General features: G+C 52.3%; 8 protein-coding genes across 8 annotated transcripts; 2 read left to right on the forward strand and 6 right to left on the reverse strand.

Annotated features, from left to right (window-relative positions):
* Window positions 1-54: 54 nt before the first annotated feature.
* HETIRDRAFT_321962 (uncharacterized protein) lies at window positions 55-1,209 on the reverse strand (the record flags this gene model as incomplete). Its single annotated transcript, XM_009550154.1, has 1 exon — window positions 55-1,209. The coding sequence occupies one exon, from the start codon at window positions 1,207-1,209 to the stop codon at window positions 55-57; it is 1,155 nt and encodes a 384-aa protein (XP_009548449.1).
* Window positions 1,210-2,509: 1,300 nt separating this feature from the next.
* On the forward strand, window positions 2,510-2,770 carry HETIRDRAFT_322648 (uncharacterized protein; the record flags this gene model as incomplete). The annotated part of the gene is made up of 1 exon (XM_009550155.1): window positions 2,510-2,770. One exon carries the CDS (start codon window positions 2,510-2,512, stop codon window positions 2,768-2,770), a length of 261 nt encoding a protein of 86 aa, XP_009548450.1.
* A 425-nt stretch (window positions 2,771-3,195) lies between these two features.
* On the reverse strand, window positions 3,196-3,495 carry HETIRDRAFT_49184 (uncharacterized protein; the record flags this gene model as incomplete). Its single annotated transcript, XM_009549644.1, has 1 exon — window positions 3,196-3,495. A coding segment is annotated over one exon (300 nt), but the record flags the coding sequence as incomplete, so codon positions are not given.
* Window positions 3,496-3,680: 185 nt separating this feature from the next.
* Window positions 3,681-5,927, reverse strand: HETIRDRAFT_428285 (uncharacterized protein; the record flags this gene model as incomplete). The annotated part of the gene is made up of 1 exon (XM_009550156.1): window positions 3,681-5,927. The coding sequence occupies one exon, from the start codon at window positions 5,925-5,927 to the stop codon at window positions 3,681-3,683; it is 2,247 nt and encodes a 748-aa protein (XP_009548451.1).
* Window positions 5,928-8,912: 2,985 nt separating this feature from the next.
* On the reverse strand, window positions 8,913-10,592 carry HETIRDRAFT_322855 (uncharacterized protein; the record flags this gene model as incomplete). Its single annotated transcript, XM_009550157.1, has 1 exon — window positions 8,913-10,592. One exon carries the CDS (start codon window positions 10,590-10,592, stop codon window positions 8,913-8,915), a length of 1,680 nt encoding a protein of 559 aa, XP_009548452.1.
* Window positions 10,593-13,444: 2,852 nt separating this feature from the next.
* Window positions 13,445-13,612, forward strand: HETIRDRAFT_419558 (uncharacterized protein; the record flags this gene model as incomplete). Its single annotated transcript, XM_009550158.1, has 1 exon — window positions 13,445-13,612. The coding sequence occupies one exon, from the start codon at window positions 13,445-13,447 to the stop codon at window positions 13,610-13,612; it is 168 nt and encodes a 55-aa protein (XP_009548453.1).
* Window positions 13,613-13,869: 257 nt separating this feature from the next.
* Window positions 13,870-14,166, reverse strand: HETIRDRAFT_322779 (uncharacterized protein; the record flags this gene model as incomplete). Its single annotated transcript, XM_009550159.1, has 1 exon — window positions 13,870-14,166. One exon carries the CDS (start codon window positions 14,164-14,166, stop codon window positions 13,870-13,872), a length of 297 nt encoding a protein of 98 aa, XP_009548454.1.
* A 116-nt stretch (window positions 14,167-14,282) lies between these two features.
* On the reverse strand, window positions 14,283-15,953 carry HETIRDRAFT_419560 (uncharacterized protein; the record flags this gene model as incomplete). The annotated part of the gene is made up of 6 exons (XM_009550160.1): window positions 14,283-14,357; window positions 14,457-14,595; window positions 14,769-15,280; window positions 15,446-15,618; window positions 15,681-15,825; window positions 15,885-15,953. 6 exons carry the CDS (start codon window positions 15,951-15,953, stop codon window positions 14,283-14,285), a joined length of 1,113 nt encoding a protein of 370 aa, XP_009548455.1.
* Window positions 15,954-16,260: the final 307 nt, after the last annotated feature.

Below are 16,260 nucleotides of genomic sequence, written 5' to 3' on the forward strand. Positions count from 1 at the left end.
CGTGACTGTCCCCAGTCACCGACCGAAGAGAGCGAAGGGTGGGAGGGTGGGATTCTAGTTGGAGGTCGCCGAAGCCGCATCGTCGTCCTCCGCCGATCGGACTGAGCTGGTGTCGGTATCTTCATCGGCACTATCGTCTTCGGCGTCGTCGTCGCTCGATCGGGAATCTTCCATGGCCCGAAGGCGTTCCTGCGAGATGTCGAGGAGGGCTTCAAGGTCGGCGAGCTTCAGAGACCTGCGAGCAAAATAAGGAATAACGCGGAATGCTGCAACTGGCCGATCAAAGACTGATCCATCGAGTTCGGCCAAAATATACGCTCCTCCCCGATTCCTAGAAATTACTAGCAAAGGTCCTAAATAACGTGGACGCATCTTCCGATTGAGCGCCTTTTCTATGGCTGTGTTGCGCATCAGGACAAGCAAGCCTCGGTGGAAATTGAAGTCGCGAAGTGTGGCCAAATGCTGTTGTTCGAATCGGATGGCGGCCTGGACACGGGCGCCGACTACTGAGCTGCGAAGGTGGGCGAGGTCCGATCGTCGTTTCTGCAAAGCGATGGCACGTCGAGCAATGAGGTCGGTGGTGCTGAGGGCTGTGGTCGGTGGTGGTAGAAGATAGGTGGCTTCGGCGATGTCGAGGGGAAGGAGGGGATGGGTTCCGGTCGCTGCGAAGTATGGCGAGCAACCCATTCGGCGCCGAACAGTAATACGATCAGCCCAGAATACGAAATGAGCTGCACGATTCCATTTGGCCTGGTCTCCATCAACGGCTTTGAACAGAGCCTGCCGAACGTCGAAGTGAGGTCGTTCGGCGATGCCGTTGGCGCGGGAATTGTAGCCCGAAATGCGAATGTGCCGAACGTAGTACTTCTTTGCTAGCTGGTCGAGCGCCTTGACGAATGCCGGTCCGTTGTCGGAGACAATCTCTACCAGTGTTCCCCATCGGCACAGGATATCCTCGAAGATCCAGTCGGCGAGTGCGGAGCTTGTTTCGCATCGCAGCATGCGGAATTCGGGGTAGTGTGATACCGAACAGCGGCCTTGCACGAGATACTTGAAACCACCGGCGGTCGGCATGTGCATGGTATCCATATACATCTTCGCGAAGAGTGGTGCGGGCGTGGCGACAGTCGGGGGAATGAGGACGTTGCGAGTCTGGCGAATCTGGCAAAGGTGACAGGTCCGAACAAACCAGGAAATGTCTTGCCTCATGTGCGGCCACCAGAAGCGTTCGGCAATCAAGGCAGTCGTGGCGTAGAAACCCTTGTGAGCGACGTCGTCATGGGCGGCAGTGAGAATTGTGATCCGACTAGAGGGGGCTGCAACAATCTTGTGTCGGCCGTGTGAGTCTTTTCTCCATAGCTTGTCAGCTGCTATAAAGAACTCAGTGCAATATCGTAGAAAAGTCGCATATTCGGAGTTGGAGAGAGAAGGGGGCCGAACCAATGTTTGGTGCCAGTCTCGGACCAACCATAGGCGTTCTTCGGCTTCCAAAGCTTTTTGCGATCTTGGGATATCTGAATAGTCGATGGTCGGGCCTTCGTCGTCGGACTCGGTAGCGGTCGGGAGGTCGCCTATGAGCGAGGAGGTGAAGATGGCGGTTGTCGAGGTTGAGATGGAGGTGGGGAACGTGTTGTTGATCTGATGGAGGAAGCCGTAGAGATTGTCGATCCAGTCGTCAAAGTCGTCTTCGGGTTCGGGTCAATCGGAGGGTTGTGGTGGTCGTCGGGAGAGGCCATCGGGGCCATGAGAGGTGCCGGGGACGTGGACAAGTGTGAAATGGAAGGTGAGGATGGAGACGATCCACCGATTGATGCTGGCGCTGGGTTCGAGATCCGGGTTAGTGAGCATGCCCTTGATGTAGCGTGCGTCTACTTTGACTATCAGGTTCCGAACGCCGATGAGATACATTTTGAGCGATCGGAGGGCGCGGAAGAGGCCGTAGAGTTCGAGCTTGGGTTGGGAGAATCGCAATTCGCGGTCGTTAAGGGTGATGGAGCTGAATCGGGCATAATACCGAACCCGCGGATTGTCGAGTGCGCATTGACAGAGGTGGAAGCCGACCGCAATTTGAGAGGTATCGACGGCGAGGATGACGTTGGCTGCCGACCCATAGTCGATCGGCCGAAGGGCTGGCGATTCGAGAAGTGCCGACCGGAGGTCGTCCTGGGCCGCTATCTGGTCTGGGCCGAACACGAATGGAAAATCTTTGCGCGTTAACATTGTCAGTGCATGCGCCCTGTGTGCAAAATTCCAAATGAAGATCCGAACGACACTGATCGTCCCCAAAAATGCCCGAACGTCAGAGAGATCCCTGCAAGGTCCCCACTTCATAATTGACTCTACCCTAGACTCGTTGGGTAATCGTCCTTCATACGTGCACCGATGGCCGACCACCGTGATTTCGGCTGCGCAGAGTGTCGCCTTGTGTCTCGAAAAGGTCCCTCCGCTATACTTCACCCGCTGAACCACTCGATTGAGGCCTTGAAAGTGTTCCCACACAAACCGTCGTATGCCGGGGTTGTCGGGATGCGTCTCGAAGCCTCCGTTCGGAAGTTCGTATCGGGTTGGCGGGCCCCAAATCGGAACATCGTCGATGAAAGGAATGGTGGTGTCTGGTATCTCTGGCTGGAGGATGTGGGTGACGTCGTCGTGGAAGATCGGGACCAAATTCGTCCATCCCATGGGTAGGGTGACGAGTCGGTGGGCGCCGAATGGGGTCTGGAATGTGGTGAAGTCGCGAGATGATTCGGCTAGCCCTCGTTCGTCATAGCCGACATAGAGATCCAGAATGCCGCCGCACGCGCGAGCTGCAAACTGTTCAGCGATCTGATCGGTATATGGGGGCACACCTGAATGCTGGATGGTGACGGCGTTCAGGGGTTCGAGGCTGTGAACGATTCGGAGTTTGGTGCCAGTGGAGGTGCTATTCGTCTTCTTGACGACCGTAAACCAGCGCGATCGGTAGGACGAATTCGATGGCTCATAGACTCCAGCGGCAATCTTGGTTTTGATAAGTCGGCACACTTCGTCGTAGATGCCCAGTGGAATCGGAATGTTGCGTTGAACCCAGGGCTTGTGTTCAACCACTGGCATATTGACTGGAGGAAAGAATTCCTCGCGGAAACGTCCGCGTTCCGAGTCGTCCCAGGCGAATCCCATCTCTTGTAGACACATGAAATGGTGCATGAGCTGTCGTTCGGCCGGCCAAAGGAAGTCGTCTAAGTGGACTTTATCGATGAGGTCGCGTCGTTCGTCTGTGTACCTGCCAGTCGGCGTGAAGGGTGGTGGGTTCGGTGTCAGCGTCGGAAGGGTGGCGAGCGGGTCGCCAAGGATGTTCTGAACGATTCGGAACTTTTCGGGGAGGTCGGCCAAGACTGGTCGTGTTTTCTGTGCGACTGGTTTGTACTTGCGCTTGGCGGCGAAGATGGCGACCGGGTCGGCGATATTAGTGGAATGGAAAGAACCGGGGACGACTAAGGAAAATAAAGATGACATATTGGAATCGAGATTGTTTTTGAGATGATTTTCGGGCCCCAAATCGGAGGCCATAATGTACTTGAGACAAAGATCGCGACGAGAGGGAGATGGAGAATGGAAATCTGAGGACGCTTCGATAAGTGGGAAATTGGGGGTATCATGATCGGTGGAAATGATCAGTGCAACTTCTCCTTGATCCTGGATCAATTCATCGAGTCGCGAAAACCCGCTTGTCTTCGGTGAAGAACTCGAGGGGGTCCTCGCCGGATCGTCGGAATGGTGGCTCGTCGTCCTGTGTTCGGGTCGCTGATGGTGATCGTCTGGTCTTCATTCGAATAATTTTTGACGATACTTTCGGTGAGGATGTCGAAGGGCCGACCGAGGAGAACGTCATAGGCTGGGTTCCGAATGATGTGGACTTGGAGGTACAGGGTGATGTCGCCGATGAGGAATGGAACGTTGCGTGCCAGGCCCAAGGATCGGTCGATTTCGCCATTCGCCGACTGCATATTGAGGACGATTTCGGGGTCGTAGATGAGCGCCAGTTCATTGCAAATGCCTTCCGACATAGCGATGACTTGTGAACCCGGGTCGATGACGCATTCGACTTCCTGCTGATGATCGACGAGGGGAACGATGGACCTTAGGGCAGACAATTCTTTAGCAACTATCAACGGCTGAGGAACCTGACCGGGCTGTAGATTCTTCAGGTACGTTTCGTACATGTCGGGGATGATGGTCGCGCCCGGCGGGGGTGTTTCCGGTTGGTGCAGGACATTGACGAAGGAGGAGACTGTCGGTCGAGTCGGTGGTTCGAGATCGTCGATGGCGTAGGGTAGATCGGCATCTTGGTAGAAGGTCCGAACATTGCTGGCATTTTTGACAGGCAATCGGCGTGCCGACGTGGCTTCCCTGACCTGTGAACGGACTTCGGCGGAGAGGGAGAGTAGTTCGCGCTGGGTAAGCGTCACCTGAGTGGCCATCGCCCTGTTGTAGACCTCGGCTGCTACCTTCTCGTCGTAGATCGGCGCCGTGGTTTTGTAGGCCGGAGCGTCCTTCTTCGCCGATGGTATCTTCGCCGGGGCCCCTATGTTGCGTTCGTGCGGTGGTGCATAGGTGGCGTCCTGGGCTTTGGCGTATGGGTGGATCGGAGCATCGTCCTTAGCTGGTACCAGGGGCGGTCGCTGAGTCGGGGTGGTCGGTCGGGGTTCGGGTTCGGGAGTTGCGGTCCTCGCTCGTCGTTCGGGAGCCGGTGAAGGAGAAAGTGTTGAACGTCCTGTCTGCGCTATTTCGCGTGCCCTCGCGCCCTGCGTTCGGAGTGCGAATAGTTCGCGTTCGAGGCTTGCGATTCGCTGGACGTCGGTGAGTTGGTAAGTCGGGGTGACATCCAGCAGTGAGGGTGCATCGTGATGGGAGGCTATCGTCATCGGGTGAGTCGGCGCCGTGTTTACCGTGAACATCATCTGTCCAGTCGCCAACTGTCCTGGATTCCTGCGATGCCATTCGTCAACTCGGTCCTTCAGGTTACTACCTGTGATTTCTCTGGGTACGAATGCCCCACTTGACAATACAACCTTCCCCTCGATATTCTGCTTGCATTTGCCGATCCGAATGTATTCAGTGACCTCGGGACAGGCGCGCATGAAGTGTTCAGGACTGCCGCAGAACATGCAGTTGTCGCCGCCTTGTCCTGGTTGTCGGGATGGTCGATCGGCTGGCCTGGACGTCCCTTGAGCTGCAATGGCCTTGACAAAGGTGTCGGTGAGTCGTTCGAAGATGGTCGCCAGGTCTTCGGCTTTGATTGCGTTGGTGGGCGGCGCGGCGGGGGCTGCTCGAGAGATGTCGGTAGAGGTCGTGCTGTAGGCGGACGTGGTGCCGTGCAAGATGAATCGGGCCGCGTCGTGGATGTCTTGGAGGTTGTATGGGTCGTCTGGGAAATGATCGGGGAACTTGAGTTGTAAACGTTGAGAGATTCTTGCCCATAGCTCCGGTTGGAATCCTCTGGCGAAGGCGCGTCCTTGTTCGGCGACCGAGATTCGTGCCTTGCTGAGGAGGAATACTGTGATCGCCAGGAATCGCCGATGATAGTCGCCGAGTTCGCTGAGAGACAAGATGCCGACCCTGCTCGTTTCGCCGACTAGCTTGTCCATATCTGATACCGACCATTTGCGCTCTTCCTCCGATCCAGGGTACAGTCTGTAGACTTCTTTGCAGAACTCCTTGAATGTCTTTGTGGCGTCGGTGAAAGTGGTGAGCGATTCCCAAAGCTCGCAGGTGTCGACGTCCAGGAATCGGCACGCGTGTTTCTTCTTTTCCTGCTCGTCTTCTATCGCTGACCGACCGAAGTGGAAGTCCAGATCGGCAAAATATCGTCTCAATTCGCGGGGTTGATGGGGGTCAAAGGTCGGGGCCGTTCGATCTCCACGAGCGGGCATGGATGGGGTCGCCATAGTGAGAAAATCAAAGGTGGGAGAAAAGATATCGTTTGCTAAAGTGATCGGGGATGGAGTTGCTGGTTCAAAGGAGCGTTCTAGCGAAGTTGGTCGGATGGTCGGCATCCAGAAGACGGGGCTGCGTGGGATTAACGGAGAGATGGAGTCGTGGAGAGATGGTATAGGAGACGGGGGTTGTTGTTCTAAAAGCGCAAGATCAAGGAAGGGGGAAATTGGCGGGAGTAGCGATCGGTTCGGCGACGAAGGTGGGGTTAAGAAGAAAGTGGAGTCGGGTGGCGGTGAGAGCGATGGCGAGGATTCGAGATCAAGATAGTGATGGTGGGATAGATGTTCCGGGACTATATCGGCGTCTCCGAACAAACTTCGGTTGGCAGATGTTTCCTGAGTATTGAAGCTGTCGATAACTGTTTGTCGTTCTTCGCGCTCTGCTGTTGGTCGGGACGAGCGACGTAGATTCCTTGAGGTAATTTTGAATACTAACCCCTCGCGGTGGGCTCCAAAATGATACGCTAGAGGTGGCTCTAAGTGCCGAGCACAACACTAAAACAACCTCTAATGCAGGGGTGCTGGAGCTAGTATCTAATACACAAGGAATTGTTAGTGATGACTTTAGAAAGGGAAGGTGTACTGAGAAGCAATCGGGGAGGGTGAGATTATAGCGCCCGAACGGTTTCGGGACTGCGCCGAACACCGACCGAATGTTCGGTCGGTCGTGTCGGCGATGTGGTCGGTAACGAGAAGGTAGTGTCGCGACCGACGACTACGTGCTTCAAGAGCCACACGGGACTCTGACAATATACGAGGGAGGACGGGGTACGAGCGAAGGGATGAGTACGAACACGAATGAGGCCGAACGACGAGGATGACAAGTTTTCGGAGGTTGACGAAGACGATTTCGATGGTTGAGACAAATGCGAATGAGCTCTGAACTGTGGGGTGCGAAAGCTGGTTTATTCCAGAGTTGTATGTAGGTTTTTTATAGTAAACAGAGCCCCTAAGTAAAATATTAAACAAGAAATGAGAGTAGATGTCGAATGGGCGCCAAGCCTTAGCGATCAGAGAAGATAAGAAGGTAGGTGAGATGTCCATATGGGTTCCGAAGGTGACAAGGTAAAAGTTAATCAGCGATGGCGAAATCCCGAATGTTCGGGATCCGTTGCCTGAGCGTAGGTAGACGGAACAGGCGTTGGAGAACCAATGAAAATAAAGAAGAGGTATTGTACGACCAGGGTGGCCAAGTAATGGTGCAAGATCATGTTTAACTGACCATGTGGAAGTCGGGAAGATAAGCGATAAGGACCGACCGACTCATGGAGGACATCGGCCGATACGGACTACTGGCTTTGATCTCGTAAACACTTATCGTAACACTCCTATGTGGTCATGGTGAGTACGTGAAGTGTGGGCAAACTGACCCAAGTGCTGCCGAACGTCCTTCGGTGGCTTGTCGTCGGTCGGGTAGGGGCCGACCGTGTTCGGTAAAGTCGGCGTCTTCGGTACTTGTCGAGCGCTGATACGCTAGTGATGCCTCTGAGTGCGAAACACACCCAAGAAACACCCCTACAAGCGCAGGTAGGCAGGAGCTGGTTCTAGTGTGCAAGGAACTATAAGCTGTGCAACAACCAACAAGGGAGCGTACTAAAAGTGTTCGGAGTGTAGTGAACAAACAACTCCAAAATCAAAATATTCAGTCGGTCGGTCGGTCGGTCGGTTGGTCGGTTGGTCGGTTAGTCGGTCGGTCAGTCGGTCGGTCAGTCGGTCGGTCGGTCGGTCGGTTGGTAAGTCGGTAGGTCGGTCGGTCGGTAGGTCGGTCGGTTGGTCGGTTGGTCGGTCGGTCGGTCGGTTGGTCGGTTGGTCGGTCGGTCGGTCGGTCGATGTTTGATCGGGATTTGATCGGGACGCGAAGGGAAGGGAATGGGTGCAAGGCCACACTGGACACTGGCAGAGGATGACAAACTAGATGAGAGGGAGAGAGCAAAACGACGAGGGCTCTGACGGAGGGCTGCGATCGAACACAACAACACAAACAAAAGGGCAAAATGCTAACAAGGATCGGAAGGCAATGGCTCAAAGTCTTATGGACACAAGCGCACAAATGGAATCGGAACAAGGGGGGAGCCAAAGCTGATGTATTGCAAAGCCATAGGTGCCCTTTTATAGTAAGTCCGAACAGGTACAAGATAAGGAGATCGGCAGAGGCATAGAGCAATCGGAAATGCATGCCAAGAGTGATCAAAGGTAAAGAAGATAAGGGAGTGATGTTGCAAACACTATAAGATAAGAAGCAATAACTCTAAAGTCTAAATAAGTGGAGAGATTGCCAAGGTGAGTCCACATGGACCTGGAGATAAGAACCACATGCCACATGGGTAAACCATTTAGAAACTTGGGAGCTCTGAAGATAACAAAGGATAGGTCAACAGAAGGCATAAGGACGATAAGAGATAGAAAGACAGATCCGTTCTGAGTCAACAAAGTGTTCGGCCGCCTCCGATTCGGGACACCGAAGCCGACCGAATGTGCCGACCATGTGAAGTGTACCGAACCGATCGGCGATCGGCCGCGACAGTCTGTGGGGAGCCCCTACTGCTGAGAGTGATGATAGATGGATAGGATGACTGTGAACAGCTCTGAACGACTGTGCGGAGGTCTAAATGCAAAGTCGGCACCTGACAAATGGCTGAGATCGCCGAACGGATCGGGATCGGTCGGTCCTAAGTATGCCGAACGGTCAAAGAATACTGAAAAGCTGCGAAAAGTGGGGTATTGGTGCCTAGAGCATACCCATGCTCATCATCTCCTCCCAACTGAAATACTGACTGTCCTCAGTCAGGCGGTCGGACCAGAGCAGCACAGCAACGAATATGCAAGGAAATCGAATGGAGGGGTTCGGAGCAAGCAACAGGTCTAAAAGTCAAGTGAAACTCATTGCAGGGTGATTAGAGATGGAGATGCAGGGATGTGGTCGGAGCATGTGCGCAATCAGCAATGCGCCAATGCAATCAGATGTGGATCAAATGCAGTCGGAGAGCCCCTACGGCCAGTGGTGCGCCGAAGCGATCGGAAGTGTGCCAAAGCCGTCAGAGTGCCAATATGATCAGACCAGTGCCTGTGCCATTGAAAGCGTGCAAAATCGGCTGGGGTACAAGTGTGGTTGGAAGTACACAGACATGATCGGTGGTTGGGAAAGGTGTTCGGAGGGCAGAGTCGGTAAAAGGTGGGCTGATGCGATCGGACATGCATTAAGGATGATTTCGGAGGAAGTGATGAGGGTGGTATAAATGAATGCGAAAAAATTGAGACAACAGGATGATTGGAATCGCTAGACACACTGGAAGGTGATGGTACGTCATCGGAGAGGTGCCCTATAGCCGCTTGCGAAAGTGGAAAGCATTCCGAACGCCTAGAAAAAGGTGCCGAAGATTTCGGGTCAGGGGACAATGAGAGTGGATGGTGTTTGGAAGCTAATGGAGGGAGTATGGTGCATCTCGAACGTTCGGCGGGCTTCCGAACGTCTGTTCGGCCATCGGACATGGGACATGAGAGCTTTCGAAGGCAGCAAAGTTCATCCTCGAGTGCTGCAATGCGATTAGAACAAGCAAATCTACCTGTAAATCCAGGACTGCGCAGGGAGGGAGAACCGAAATTGGAGATGATGGGCGCCGATCGGCGCGACTGAAAATCGGTTCCAAGTTCTAGGCTGGCCATAGCATTCGATTGGGGATTGCATCGGTACCATTCATCAATCCGGTCCCTGAGAGTGCGTCCTTTGATCCTATGTGGCACAAAACAACCTGAAGACAAGACCACCTTGTTCTCCGAATTCCGAATGCACTTCCCGATGCGGACATACTCCAAAACAGAAGGACACGCAGCAATGAAGTGGCCAGTCAAACCACAGAATGAGCATCGTTGGCAGCGAGCTGGGTGTGCGTGCGGACGTCCGAAGCTGATCGCGGAGCTGAGGGCTTTGCCGAACGATTCGGCGATGCGTGTTAGGGTGGTTCCAAGGTCGCCCGATTGCACTGCGGTCGCGCCGATTTCCATGATTGACTGACACAAGGGAGGTGCGAAAGAGGTGGTGGTGCCATGAAGAACAAATCGTGCGGCATCATAGATATCGTCAAGACAATAGGGGTCATCGGGGAAGTGATCGGGAAGCTTTATCTGTAGTCTCTGCAAGATGCGAACCCAAAGTTTTGTCTGAAATCCCTGTGCAAAGGTATGCCCTTCTTCAACCTCTGAAATCCGATTCTTTTGACGCAGAAAGAGTGCAATCGCTAGAAATCTTCGGTAATAGACGCCCAGATCCCCCAGTGAGCCAATGCCGATCCGGCTATACATTCCGACAAGGCTATGCAAGTCAGCAACTAACCATCTGCGATCATCATCGGCACCAGGATAAAGCTTGTACACAGAGTCACAGAAGTCCTGGTATGTCTTCGCGTGGTCCGAAAAGGTCGGCAGGGACTCCCAGAGGTCGGAGGTGTCAAGATCGGCGAATCGGCAGGCGTGTCTCTTCCGCTCCAAGTCGCTGTTGACTGCCGAATGAACAAAGTGAAAGTCAAGGTCTGCAAAGTATCGGCGAAGAGTGCGTGGTCGGCTGGGGTCGAAAGTGGGTGCGGATCGATCGCCTCGAGCTGGCATGGTCGGGGGGGCCATAGCGATCAAATGCAAAGAACTGAAACCAAAGCTGAAGAGTGGATAAAAATGCGAATGGAGTATAAGTACCAAAAGTGTGAATTGAAGAAAAAGAACAGGATGCGATCGGGATCGGAGCTTCTAAGGTCAAAGGGGGATGGTATTTGATCAATCTATGAAGAAAAGGAAGGAGGGCAAATAGGGAAAGGCAAATGTAGGCAAGATATGTGGCAAGGGACGTCAATGGCTGAAGTAGAGGTTTCAGATGTCAGCAGGCGATTGGAACGTGTACCAGGGTCTCAAAGCAACCTTAGGAATTAGGGGGATGAAATGTGAACACAATGCAATCAGAATCGGAGGTAAAAATCGCCGAAAAATATCGAAAAATCAGGGGTAAAAATCGCCGAAAAATATCGAAAGAATCAGGGATAAAATCGCCAACAAAAATCGAAATTATCGAAGGGGGACAAGTGCCAAAGGATAGCAAAAACCACAAGAGATCAAGGGAGCAGCAGGAATCGAGGTTCTGAAGTGAGGTTTCGAAGAGGATGTTAGGGTCGTGCAGAGGTCAAGGTGATGGTGGGGTTTGATCGGCGGGGTCGCAGCGTGTTCGGAACAGTGTAGTGGTGGTAGGGGGATGTCAGCGAATGGAATGGGATCGGTCGGAGAGTCGGTGATTGCAAAAGGGATGAAGCAGCCTAAGTTCCTTGAGATGAGAACCAACCCCTCGCGGTGGGCTCCAAAATGATACGCTAGTGATGCCTCTGAGTGCGAAACACACCCAAGAAACACCCCTACAAGCGCAGGTAGGCAGGAGCTGGTTCTAGTGTGCAAGGAACTATAAGCTGTGCAACAACCAACAAGGGAGCGTACTAAAAGTGTTCGGAGTGTAGTGAACAAACAACTCCAAAATCAAAATATTCAGTCGGTCGGTCGGTCGGTCGGTTGGTCGGTTGGTCGGTTAGTCGGTCGGTCAGTCGGTCGGTCAGTCGGTCGGTCGGTCGGTCGGTTGGTAAGTCGGTAGGTCGGTCGGTCGGTAGGTCGGTCGGTTGGTCGGTTGGTCGGTCGGTCGGTCGGTTGGTCGGTTGGTCGGTCGGTCGGTCGGTCGATGTTTGATCGGGATTTGATCGGGACGCGAAGGGAAGGGAATGGGTGCAAGGCCACACTGGACACTGGCAGAGGATGACAAACTAGATGAGAGGGAGAGAGCAAAACGACGAGGGCTCTGACGGAGGGCTGCGATCGAACACAACAACACAAACAAAAGGGCAAAATGCTAACAAGGATCGGAAGGCAATGGCTCAAAGTCTTATGGACACAAGCGCACAAATGGAATCGGAACAAGGGGGGAGCCAAAGCTGATGTATTGCAAAGCCATAGGTGCCCTTTTATAGTAAGTCCGAACAGGTACAAGATAAGGAGATCGGCAGAGGCATAGAGCAATCGGAAATGCATGCCAAGAGTGATCAAAGGTAAAGAAGATAAGGGAGTGATGTTGCAAACACTATAAGATAAGAAGCAATAACTCTAAAGTCTAAATAAGTGGAGAGATTGCCAAGGTGAGTCCACATGGACCTGGAGATAAGAACCACATGCCACATGGGTAAACCATTTAGAAACTTGGGAGCTCTGAAGATAACAAAGGATAGGTCAACAGAAGGCATAAGGACGATAAGAGATAGAAAGACAGATCCGTTCTGAGTCAACAAAGTGTTCGGCCGCCTCCGATTCGGGACACCGAAGCCGACCGAATGTGCCGACCATGTGAAGTGTACCGAACCGATCGGCGATCGGCCGCGACAGTCTGTGGGGAGCCCCTACTGCTGAGAGTGATGATAGATGGATAGGATGACTGTGAACAGCTCTGAACGACTGTGCGGAGGTCTAAATGCAAAGTCGGCACCTGACAAATGGCTGAGATCGCCGAACGGATCGGGATCGGTCGGTCCTAAGTATGCCGAACGGTCAAAGAATACTGAAAAGCTGCGAAAAGTGGGGTATTGGTGCCTAGAGCATACCCATGCTCATCAGCGCTGTTCGGTATCTCCCCAAAGCTTCCAGAATACCTCCCTCGGACCCTAGCGCGGGTGCATGCTCATCATCGTGCCATATCTCACTGGTTCTTCAGGGATATCACAGCCATCTCGCCAGTAAACGTTGACAATGAGACAGTGTACCCCCCCATTCAACCACGCATGCTCTTCCAAGGACTAGAAGGGACCTTCGTACAGAATCCATGTCAAGATGCAACTCTCAAACATGCAAATAGCTTTCCTCTGACAGTCACAGGGCTTGAGCAGCGCTGGCTTATGCCAGTCTCAGCAGCGATGCCAGCACTCGATGGTCATGGAGACGTGAGGCTTGAGCACTATCGGCCATTCTCACTGCCAGCAGGATCTTCAATGCTCCATTCCAGTGGACAAGTGAGGCTTGATGAGCCCATAACCTGCACGGCACTACACCATGGCACACAAGCAACTCTTGATGGCCCTACACTCCTCTCAGTGCAAGTGCAGGTGTCCGGAATGGCTTCTCAGGAATATGGAAGAGTCATAGGCCAGGCTTATCCACGCGCTTTCCCTGTGTTCTCCCATGCAACACATCCTGATGTAGATGTGGTAAGTCAGCTGCCTAGTAAGCTAGGGCAAACTCTGGTCCTCGATGGTGGAGATGCAAGGCTTGCATATCCTTTGGCGCACGCTTGCAGTTTCCTCCCCAAACATCCAGTTTCTGATGCCTGGTTGTCCGCCTCCACTGATCCCTTCATGGCACCACTTGCTGTTGTGCCAATACCTACCCCAGAGCTCCTAGTGCTCCACGGGGTCCACTGGCCTTAGTCTTTTGCAGCATGGGTATCTGGGAACAGTGAGCACATGCAAGCATCTGGAGCTCTTCCCATGGCGACAATGGTGATGATAGGGATGCCATGCAACCCTCATCCAGCCAACCATGGGTTTCCGCTTGAGAGATGGCCCTCTTTCAATCCTCAGCAAATGCAGCAGAACTTCAAGGATGCCTTTGGGAATCTGGGTATAGATTAATTGGTAAGCATCTCCATCCATCATTTATCGTTAAACCCGCTGATGTCTATATCAGTGAATGCACACTCTGCACTAAACTCCATATCTAATGCGGTGTCAACATTGAGCGTGCCATTTGGATCCTCAAAGGCCGTCCCCACAACTGCTTCCTCTAGTGCAGCTCCCACTTTGTCATTGTCAATCTCCCCTGTTCTACGCTTCCACTTCTCAAACAGGCCTTTCTCTAGCAAGGCTTCCCTGCCCTCCTTGAGAACATCTCATACACCTGTTGATGTACCTCGTTTTCCTTTCTTGACTTTTCCTGCCTTTGTACGTGTGATTGGGAGCGGCACTGGGCGTGAGGTGTGGAATGTATGGATGGTGCTAACCTCCATATCGAGACAGAGTGCTTGTATGTCCCCATTTATATCTACTTCCTTGTGTCCTCGATGGTGGTCAGTGAGTCCGAAGTAGGAAGATATGGCATACAACAACGAATGCAACACTTCAACACATGCCAACAACTTGTTCTTGACATGATCCATGGATGCGGCACTGCCCTTAGCAGCGAACATAGTCTGTCGACAAGACCAATGAGTCAGAACCATGAACCAATTGTTTGACGCATGGCACATACCTTTGTGAAACCATTGTTATGCTCTAAGTAGAGATCTGTTGGGATTAACTTTCCTCATACATCCCATCGATTGACCAGCCAAGTATGTTCCACAATCTCGCATAGCTCGGCACTGTACTCATAGAGAAACTATGCTTTCATTTTGAGCAGTTCATTGCCATAGTTGTGAAGTCCTGCACCTTGCATCATAAATATCCAGTGGTCATACACCATCCACATTCTTCCCACATCGGCTTGATTGATTGCATCACCAAATTCCATGAACATGAGGGAGTCTTGGATGATAAATATGCTGTGTGCGAGGACTTCATCACCCTTTTCAAGTGCATTGTGTCCGGCTGCTGTGGATGCAAACTCCCTCACCAATCTTCCGGTGAGCTCTTCAAATTCTGGCCAGGATGGATTCCATTACTTGATTTCATCTAGATGCTTAAGCCTGAGGATTAATCTGGAAGATTCAAGATGTGAGTATCAATATATCTCCGCTGATGCAGTACTCACCATGTGCAATCTAGGATGCAAGCAATCAATGAATGCCACACAAGCTCTCTTGCCAAGTTATATTCAGGTTTTTTGGGGTCGAGCTTTGAACGGCAGAGGAGCGTTTGGTGGTGCCCTAATGAGCTACTGCCGTTATCCCTGGGGTAGCCTAGGTGAGTACAGAAAAGCATGTACATGGCATTTAGTTGAAAGTGGAAAGGCATGGAAGCCTCCTGGACCCAATCCATCTTCTCGAAGACATTAAACTCATTCGAGCACTCGTCTCTCATCAGCCGCAAGTTCTGGATAGTCAACCAGTCTTTTACCAGCAACCGTAGCTTTGTTTTGATGACCTCGATAGCCATTCGGAGAAGATCGGTGAAGAGTTTTATGACGACCCGAATGGTTCCACCCACGGAGGCCTCCTCCTCATCAAGGGCTGGCAGCGGAAAGAGTACTGTCTTCTCTGCTCCAAGCATTCGAAGCTGAGGTTCATTTTCATGAGTTTTCTTCATTAAGTGTTTCCGCCTTCCTGACGACTTTCGAAGACCCGGGGCATGTTGCAACAAAATCTGTCAGACTTGAAACTCAAATACGGCCTTCATGTGTGCCTGCTTTGCAGGTGTCAAGCAGAGGTCTGTTTTTGTCATATCTTTGCGAAGCCCAGGCTTGCGAGAGTGCCGAGAGAGGAATTTCGCATGGAGCTATTGAGAGAACTTTGAGGGCAAGGCAATCACTGCCGACGTTGTTGCGTTCAGTTGCTTGGTCGTATTGTCAATCCACTGCCCTGCCTTGCGTAGGGTGAAGTTTATGTTGTTATATACAATGGCAAAAATTCGGTCTGAATTGTGTACAAAATTGACAGCATTTGCTTGAGCACTGTGTGTAAGGGATTGAAGACACCATTGCACTGTCCTATATAGCACATGAGCATGTTGCCAACAAGACGGAGAAAGCAGACTCATGAGTAACTCATAGAGAGGCCCATCTGATTGCAGACATCGAGAACTCTCCGACCCGTACCTGCGCTCGATAGAAACATGCCGAAGATGACCTGAAAGAGGTTTGTTGACCGATTGTGGCCAAACAAGAGCATGCTGATGACAATGAGGGCAATCTGCACAGAAATGCATCTCAGATTGATAGCCAGAACCAAGAGGACCGCGCTAGACTCACCTTTGACGCGCGCAACTCTTTTCCAACCTTTGTTCGCCCTTGCCATTGCTCGTAGTTGTTCTCCGCCATCACGAGAGCCGTTAATATAGCCCAAAGACAAGGCATGAATGATTGATATATTGCTGCCATCGATGTGAATGCGAAATCCAAGCAAAAATCGTCTGTCTTGGCCTGGGTTGAAGGACCATAGGCCTTTGTAGACTCCTCCACAATGATCCCAGCCACTTTCTGCATCAAAGCCATCTCCATCCGAGCGCGAGAGTCTTTCGGTGTGTTGGCCAGCCAGGCATCTAGTATCAATTCGGGCCCATACCATGTCCTGTCCTCAAAGGTGAGGTTGCGGTGCGCTTGAGCTCGGATTCTGTCGTCCTCGGAG

Source organism: Heterobasidion irregulare (assembly GCF_000320585.1).
Source record: "Heterobasidion irregulare TC 32-1 unplaced genomic scaffold scaffold_07, whole genome shotgun sequence".
Taxonomy (NCBI): domain Eukaryota; kingdom Fungi; phylum Basidiomycota; class Agaricomycetes; order Russulales; family Bondarzewiaceae; genus Heterobasidion; species Heterobasidion irregulare.